Genomic DNA, 8,870 nt, shown 5'->3' with positions numbered 1-8,870 from the left:
CGACCAAAGGCTGAAGAATATCGTAGGGGTTCGGCCGTTATAAAAAGGTTAAGAACCACTGCTTTAATGTATAGGCCTGTCAATCAAACTTTCGGGCATGAACGGGCTTCTTAAAAACGATTTGGCTTTGGGCCGGTTTCGAGCTCCAATTTCAGGCCAGTTTACAACTTCGGATAATATCAATGACGCGCGAGGGCCACGTATAGCTTACAAGCCGCTTAAAAAACTGTCTTCAAATCTCTCTACAAAGCAGACAAAACGTCTCTGAAAAACTGTTTATTCACATGCTTTGGGCGGTAAAAATAAAAGCACAGATATTTTTTGCCGGTGAAACAATATTGTCATTGATATTTAATTAGTATTTTTAAGGATAAAAGCTCGGCGTCCAAAAAAAAAAACGCAAACTAATATATATCATCGAAAATCAATTTAGCCTGATATTTTTCCGCTTTTGTGTGTATTTGTGCCTGGGCTGTATTGTGTGTTAAACGCGGGTAAACGAGACAATAAAGAACATAATTTCATGTCGGAACAAAAATGTTTGCAGCAAACATGCTGCGAGAGCGGGTAAATGTCAATTCCGAACGACGATACAAAACACCAAACCCAAAAAGCAGGTTGACTATTCGCAAAATTTGCATGTTTTGCGGCAGTTTGAGTTCATGTAAGCGTTGTTTGTCGGACAAAGGTTGATATAAATCAGACATACGCTTGGGACGGTGTCTAGGCAGGGCTGTGGTGCGACGATTCCTGGAAATATAGAATACGTAGCCTATGTCATGATGGCGAACTGTATCTAGCAAAACGCTGCGATTTGAAGGGTAGGTTGGGTAGCCTTTGACATCATGTATACATAATATATACGGTTGAGATTTTCTAACTGGGTTTGCAAGTATTGGACGTATCTCTAAAAAATTCTGTACTCTACAATTATATACCTTTTGGAGTCTACCCCAAAAAAGAAATAATTAATTCAGGTCATATAAAATGTTTTTTAATAAGTGCGTGGAATAGAAAGTGTGCCCAATCAAATACTATCTCTCTTACCGTTTCTCTCTCTGCAGCATTCCAAGGCGCAGTTTAGGGCCATGTAAGGCGCAAACTGAACGCAATATCCGGCCCTCGTATATAAGGTACACGCTTCTTGTGTATCCACGTTTACTTCGTTGCTGCACTTGTCGGCTGGACATGCCGCGAGTGTGCAAGACGTTGTGTTTTCACTTGATCCAAAGCACTTTCCGGCGCCGGCACTACAGGTCCTGTGAATTAGCAAAAATTATGATTAGGTATGTCACTGCAAAAACTGAAGCAGCTTCACAGGCCCAAAGAAGTGAACTTTTACTATACTTGTTGATGTACAGTCCAGGAGTTTCATAAATTTAGGGTGTTTCTTCTTTATTGTTTACAAATATATCGAGATCGGCCCAGTAATTATTCTCATAGTCCCAACTATTAGTTTAAACATTGACTGGTATGCCAAGACATGATATCACTATGCAAAGGTAGGCTGTTTTCTCAAATGCGTTTGTGAATTGCTAAAGTTTTTGTCAGCGTGGAGATAATTATCAGGTTTCAACTAGTTGGCCCGATTTGAAGTCACCAACGTCCAAAATCGGCCGGAATAGTAACCTAGCGCTAAAATGAAACAAGTAGGTTGATGACAATTATTTTGTTAAATAATTTTTTTTAAACCTTGTCTCCGCCAGAGAAAAATAAAATAAACTTAGGAAAAGACGAAGTGCTGTACTTCACGTAATACCCCATAAAATTTGTTTTATTCAGGTCAAGTCAAATTTTTGGCCTTTTTTAAATGCCGTTTTTGTTTCACGTTGGTCATGACGAACGTTTGCTGGTAATGTTTGACTCACCGAGTTCGAGTCTTTTCTCCTGTTCCGCAAGTCTTCGAACAATCTCCGTAAGGACCCCACGCGTTCCATTGGCATTCTCCCAAATTGCAGTCCGCCTGTTGGCTAAGGACTACGCCGTGTTCGTCAGCTGGGCAGAGACCAACATGCGGGCAGGTCCTTGTTCGAGTTTTTTTGCCTGGTCCGCAAGATTCGTCGCAGGGACCGTATTCCGCCCATTGGCTGAACACTTAAAAACCAAAACACCAAGTTTTTTTGCCAGTTATTCTGGATAAAAACGGTACTAGCGCCGATATGTATATTAGGGGCATTTTTTAATTTGCTTTTGATCCTAATCTTTACCTGGGCAAATCGATTCGGCACACACTCTGGTCCGCCTTGTTTTGCCAATACAACCATCCTGACCAACGTTACCATTCTCGCATTGTCTGGTCGAAACCTTAATTCCACCTCCGCATGTGACATTACAAGATCCGAACTTCGACCAATTGCTCCAAATCGGACACAATTCTGTAAACATTATGGTTTATTGGGCAATTGAGTTTTACAAAGCAAGTGATCCGTTTCTTACGTTCATTGCAAGATTCGCTTTTTGTCGTTGAGCCAGTGCAGCCGATTTGACCAACAGTCCCATTGATGCAGGCCCTGCTAGACGTTCTTGTACCATTTCCACATGTCTTTGAACAGTCATTCCACACACCCCATGGACCCCATACTGGACAGCTTTCTGCAAATTTGTACAGAAACAAGTGGTAAAATCTCCATTCGCACAAAATGGCTAAAAAGATAGTTCAGACCTTCTGAACATTTTCGAGTTCTCGCTGATTTTCCTTCGCAGCCGATGTCGCCAATGTTTCCATTCTCGCAAGCTCTTTCGCTTCGCTGCGTTCCACCTCCGCACGTCTTCGAGCACGCGTTCCATATTCCCCATCGTCCCCATTGTGGACATTCGCCGGTTTCGCATGCCTGAGAAAAACCTCTTTTTATATGATTTTTGGTAACTTTTTTTCAAACAAATGAAATGGGTTTAAGACAGTGTTCGCGTAAGTGCTTTAAAACAGCTAGTCAAATACACCGCGTTGTCTCCAACGTTTTATCAGCAACTCACACGGTCGCGTTCTGAAACAGGTCAAATGGTTTGTATTTTGTGGCAAAGTGAGCCTGTTCGGTTGATTATTCACTTTTTATAATTTTTGTATTAAGGGTTTTTTGAGATTACCTCTGATTCGCTTTCGGCTCCTCTGCTGCGTGTTCTAGTTCCTCCACCACAAGTCATGCTGCATTTTGACCAGTTTGTCCACTCATCTACACCATTTAATGAAAAGACCATTTAAATAAGTTAAGGGCAATAAAACTTGAAGGAAATTCGTCCAAAAATATTGCAAACAGAAACTATGAAATGAAATTCGTCTTTAACGCTGTGTACAAATAATTATCACCAACCGCGCGAGTACAATATATTGACCGTTGGTTCTTTTTTTCTAAATACGTACTTACCAACGAAAAAATCAACAATCACATCAAAACGGCAATTGGCAAAATCTTGAATTTCATTCACGAAATTTTAGTTGGTTTGTAGGTAACAATCTTCATACATTTGTTTTGCCATTTGATGCAATTGTGTCAAGCCTTTCAAAGTTGAACTGTGGTGGATTAAAGTTAAACGTACTTGGACAAGTAGCTGGTGTGCAGCTTTTGGTTCGTTGTGTTTTTCCTTCACATCCAATATCGCCGACGTTTCCATTCAAACATGTTCTAGTTCCCTTTTGTGTTCCGGTGCCACAAGTGACGCTGCACTTTTCGTATGAGTAAGAAGACCAGCTAGGGCAGGTTTCTACACAAAAATGATAATGGCTATTTGTTTAAAAACTACTGCACAACGTTTACGCCAGCCAACATTTGATGATGTGTTAATACAGAATAATGAAACTCACTCATGTTACATCCTCTTGTTTCTGATGTTACTCCCTTGCAGCCATCTTGTCCGGGCGTTCCGTATTCACAAGCTCTACTCCGCGATTTGAGGCCCTCGGTGCCGCATGTAAGCGTGCAAGGCGAGTAATCACTCCAAGGTCCCCATCTTGGGCATTTCTCAGGTCCACATAGCTGTAAAAACACAATGTTAAATTTCCTCGAGAAACACACCAGACATACGAAAACGAATCTTACTTCGCTTTCGGAAGATGAACCTATGCATTCAGGCTGGCCAACAATTCCGCCAATACAAGATCTCAATCTGCTTCGACTTGCGCTGCCACATGTTTGTGAGCATTGCGACCATGGTGCCCAATCTTCCCAACCTGTATGCGATGTTAAATGTTAAACACTTATTGTATGTAATAGTACTGTAAATAGTTTAAGATTTGAGTGGTACCACTAAGCAACATTTACTTGTTTATAAACTGATAAGCCTTGTATTTGCAGTAACAGGCAAATAGGTGGGGTGTGGTGGTTGTGAGTCCATATCGTTGATAATTTAATTTCAACAACCCTTGTAGTTACAATAAATGACGAATCAAACTTACGTCCTTCCGAACAAGTGTGGGTGTTGCAGGGTTCAGTTTCGGCATTGGATCCGCGGCATCTAGTACCACTGCACGTCCTGAATCTTGTTCTTGAACCAGTGTCACATAATTCTGTGCAATCCGACCAATCTTGCCATGGAGACCAAGCTGCGGAAACAGGTATGGTTAAAAAAAAAACGATAAGGGAACCATTAACTAAAAACATTTCATTTCATCTTTCACCATATGTGCGAGAAGTGCGCGGATGATCTGTTTTGGTCTCTTGGTAAACGGTGTGTTAAGGATATCACTTTGTTATATATTTCACTTACTTGACTCGTCGCAGACCGCATTGTTTTTTGTAACTGTGTATCCAATTTGCTGCTCAATCCATTTTTCGAAGTTCTCAACGTTGGTGAAGACGCCGTAGCGTCCAGCATCGGCGCACCCGATGCCGAACGATGTGATTCCAGCCAAGTACCAATCACATTTCTTGCAACGTTGGCATACGTACGGTCCACCAGAGTCACCTACAAAAGAACAGTATTGAATAAAATTCTACACAACACATGAAAAGTATGGTGGTTGGTTTACTATGTGCAAAATGTGGCGCAAAACAGATATAGCTTTATAACTCAAGTCAAAACAGTGCGTGGCTGGCAATGATTTGGCGTTTGAAACCAATATTTGATTTGTATTTACCTTGACATGCGTCTTTTCCGCCTTCCGCATACCCGGCACAGATCATGGTGTTGGGGTTAACTGTATATTTTGTCCCATTGTAAGATTTGTTACATGTTGCATAGTCCACCACAGGAAGCATGACCTCCTGAAGCTGAACCGCCAGTGCTCCTCGATATGCTAAAAAGGAGCAAAATTACCTTAAAAACTGTCTAACCTATAACGACTGGTAAATGACGATAACTTACAGGTGGTTCCGTATCCCGTAGCAAAACATCTGTCTCCTGGCTTAGGTGTTTCACCGTTTGGCAGACAGATTGGTTTTACATAGGTGCCGTAGTTAAAACGCTGTGACACTCGGATGAGAGCAATGTCATTTCTCAGGTTTGTGTAGGTCGGATGGAGGATGATCTTTATGAACAAAACACAAATCACCTTTAACGACTCGTTCTGCTACTCTGTTGCTATGTGATTAGTTTTTTGGGGGGACTTTTGTGTTTTAAAAAGCTCATTTGTATGAACTGGTATATCTGCCTTCAAAATGATAGGTAAGTTAATATTATTAAGACTGTACTAGTTTAAACATAAAACGTTACTCGTCTCTCCTTAGCAAAGACACGCATATAAAACATGGAGTGTTGTTGATGTCTCAGTAGTGCTAATAAAATAGGTTACATTTACCAATACGCTGGCAAAAGTATGATAATTACCTCAGCAACATCGCAGGTTTGGTGGTGAACGCTGGTTTGATTGACAGTTTCGGTAACTCCTGCGACGACAGTCAGTAGGTGATAATCTTGCTGTCCGATGTCGCTAAAAATCGAAAATGGGCCTTTTATTATTTAATTTGACTATCAAGTTGAATACAAATATAGCATAGCGCTCTTTAAAAACGAATAACATGACTGATACTCATCACAAATTTCAACTACTTCGCACCAAAAACAAGGTCCCTTCCAAGCCAGAAACGTGTAGTGTTATTTAATAAGATTTCCTTAATTTAAGATTGCTTACAATCATGGACTTGGCAGAAATGGCCAACAACACAACAATGTTTACTCACACGACACAATGACCGGCAGTTACGATCCAATCTTTGTTGATGATGCTTCCACCGCAAACTTGGCTTCTGATCACAACGTATACCTAAACATAAAACCCTGATAAAAATCGCACACAAAACGGCTGTTGCTGACAATGTATTTCTGAAAACGTTCGACCTTATAAGCATTTATAATATAGGTATTATAATACCAATGTAAGCAAAAAAAATCAGAGCCAGTATATTTGTTTAGAACATAACGACGTTTCGATAAGTGCTATTGTCATCATCAGGTTATAAGACATCAACAAGTTATAAAACTTTCTTATAACCTGATGATGACAATATAGCACTTGTCGAAACGTCGTTATGTTCTACACCAGTGTTTCTTAACCTTTTTAGCGCTTGTACCCCTTGAGCTTTCATGACATTTTCTCGTACCCCCTGTCTACAATGGCCAACGGAAGTAAACAATAATGGGAATTAAACTCAGTGTATTTATAACTTACGTGTTGAATGCATGCATTAAAATAGTCTTGTAAGTTCAACAAAATTTACAGAAATCAACTACACATAACAAAGTAACTTGTTACGCATTCTTCACAAATATGCCTAAATAATGCATAATTTCACACTGACTGTCGTACCCCCTACTTTGGTGCTTCGTACCCCCAAGGGGTACATGTACCCCTGGTTAAGAACCCCTGTTCTACACCAATATATTGGCTCTGATTTTTTTGCTCAGATTATTCAAAACCGTGTACTTCATAACAATGTTTAATTATTTACGTAGGTCAAGTTGTCGATTTCAAGTTAGAGAACAATTTTGAACAGAGTAAAGTAGGTAAGAACATTACCTGCCAAGGCCATTTTTCAATGTCTGTGTTTTCTCCACCTACAATTCGGCCGGTCGTTGAACTCTGTCCGCAGCTTTCAAAGTCTAGAATTTAGAATGCTAATATTATAGCTGTTTAGGTATTTTTACTGTACCTATTGGGATGCAACTGAAACCAACAAGTTCTAAATAGTGTTGATTTTCTGTACAAAACCATTTGAGGGAGAAAAAAAATTCAGGCATTTTGCATTTCTTCCATTTGATAAATTTAAAAAAACAAACAAAAATTTGTTGTAGGAATCAAACAAATGGAGGATCAATTAAAAATAAATGGATTCCAGTTAAGATGAACATAAATTCATAACTGGGATCAGCCCTGAAGCGTCTATGCAGACCAGCGATCACGGCACACTCATATGTAAATCACAGTACGCCAGGCCCATTGAAGGCGCTATACCGAATCAGCCGGTCACCAAGCATTCACCACCATATGGCAAGGCGTAGGCTAGAAAAATCTAGCCTGCGGTGGGATTCGAACCCACGACAGGAGTCTTTCCGGGACTCGCGCTCTACCAACTGAGCTACACAGGCCCAGTGGAGAATCCGCCGAAAGTCGAATCACAAGCACCGTTGCCTGCCTCGTATGCTGCACATGTCAGCTTCGTAGTAGGGGATCGCCAGATTGACCAGTATCAGTTAAGATGAACATAAATTCATAACTGGGATCAGCCCTGAAGCGTCTATGCAGACCAGCGATCACGGCACACTCATATGTAAATCACAGTACGCCAGGCCCATTGAAGTATAGCGCCTTCATATCATATGAAATATGAAACAGCAAAATATTTACGGAAATCACACTTACTTCCTGTAATTTTACAACAACCCTCCTGTTTGTAAAAACCCCTCATATCGCTTCCTGAGCAGGCATGACAGTTGTATGAGCCGTTCGTATTGAGGCAATTTTTGATTGGTTGGCCTTCCACATTTTTGCAGATGTCGGGTATCAAGCATTCATTGATATCTGAACATAACGAACTTTGAGCTTACTTGACGTTTCAACTTTGAAAATGGTAATATTTGTCATGTAACTCACCTTCGCAAGAATGACCGTCACTTGCGAGAGTATAGCCGTTAAAGCAACCGCATTTGGCTGTGTTTGCAGCTGAGTCGACCACACATTTGTGTTCACAGTTTGCGCATGCTGAAAACATAGTTTAGTCTATATGCAGAACCGGTGCCTTTAGTTCAAATGCTCATTTGTGCTACAACATACACAACCCTTTTGTTTTGTTGCTTTATGCATGATGCATGCCCACAAGATCCCAAAATCTTTTAAGCTTCGTGAATTTTCGTTTTTGTTGAACGTACTAATTAGATGACATTTGATCACTTACCATCTATTCCACACGAGGTGGCTGTGCCGCAGGTCTTAGAACAATATTTTCCAACAATTGATTGGTCGCAAAGATGTTTGTAATCTTTGCACCACGTATAGCAATCTTTACATCCCAATCCGCCTGCAGGTAAAAATTACAAGATAAGTACGATTGATGAACAATAGTCGACTGTCTTAACATTTAATAAATGTTCAGATAACTGTTGCCAAATAAAATTCAAAAATGAAACTTACCACCCGTACATTGGCCGCTTGCACGCTGGGAAACGAAGCCCAAAAGCAGAATAGAAAATCTAAACAAAAAAACAACATCTCTGTTATCACGCCCTAAAATTTCTGGCAGCTTTAGCTTGAATGTATGAATCACCATGGCAAAACAAAATCTAAAACTGGATACTTACAATACAATTTGCTGGCTTGTCTTCGCCATTTTCTCTAACTAATCAGTGTATGTTTTCTGTTGTCTGTCAGTGCAGACGCCTGTAATCTACTACTGGAAAATACAACAAATCCTGCTTAGACGGTCTGATATTAACAACAGTTT

General features: G+C 40.3%; 1 protein-coding gene and 1 non-coding gene across 2 annotated transcripts; both read right to left on the bottom strand.

The window, feature by feature from the left end:
• Positions 1-261: 261 nt before the first annotated feature.
• On the bottom strand, positions 262-8,870 carry LOC145215200 (uncharacterized). Its single transcript, XM_080083866.1, has 22 exons — positions 8,728-8,870; positions 8,561-8,619; positions 8,325-8,447; positions 8,024-8,131; positions 7,793-7,951; positions 6,950-7,032; positions 6,114-6,196; positions 5,761-5,863; positions 5,299-5,461; positions 5,072-5,230; positions 4,702-4,899; positions 4,391-4,537; positions 4,035-4,165; positions 3,800-3,971; positions 3,535-3,699; positions 3,085-3,170; positions 2,663-2,831; positions 2,437-2,592; positions 2,208-2,375; positions 1,869-2,094; positions 1,048-1,259; positions 262-750 (listed from the first exon to the last, which is right to left on the bottom strand). The coding sequence occupies exons 1-22, from the start codon at positions 8,754-8,756 to the stop codon at positions 623-625; spliced, it is 3,027 nt and encodes a 1,008-aa protein (XP_079939992.1). The 5' UTR covers positions 8,757-8,870; the 3' UTR covers positions 262-622.
• On the bottom strand, positions 7,445-7,518 carry Trnas-gga (transfer RNA serine (anticodon GGA)). The gene has a single exon. It is a non-coding gene; the product is annotated as a tRNA-Ser (tRNA).

Source organism: Phallusia mammillata, chromosome 2, assembly GCF_965637545.1.
Source record: "Phallusia mammillata chromosome 2, kaPhaMamm4.hap1.1, whole genome shotgun sequence".
In the NCBI taxonomy this organism is placed as follows: Eukaryota; Metazoa; Chordata; class Ascidiacea; order Phlebobranchia; family Ascidiidae; genus Phallusia; species Phallusia mammillata.
Note: the sequence above shows the minus strand (reverse complement) of the source record. Positions and strands in the feature narration are given on the sequence as shown.

Excerpts from the sequence above, each read along its gene's own strand:
- LOC145215200 (XM_080083866.1), bottom strand. The coding sequence starts at position 8,756 with ATGGCGAAGACAAGCCAGCAAATTGTATT. Across the intron at positions 7,033-7,792 it reads TTGTTGTAAAATTACAGGAA|ACTTTGAAAGCTGCGGACAG; the intron begins GTAAGTGTGATT and ends TCTAAATTCTAG. Across the intron at positions 4,900-5,071 it reads CGGAAAAGACGCATGTCAAG|GTGACTCTGGTGGACCGTAC; the intron begins GTAAATACAAAT and ends GTTCTTTTGTAG.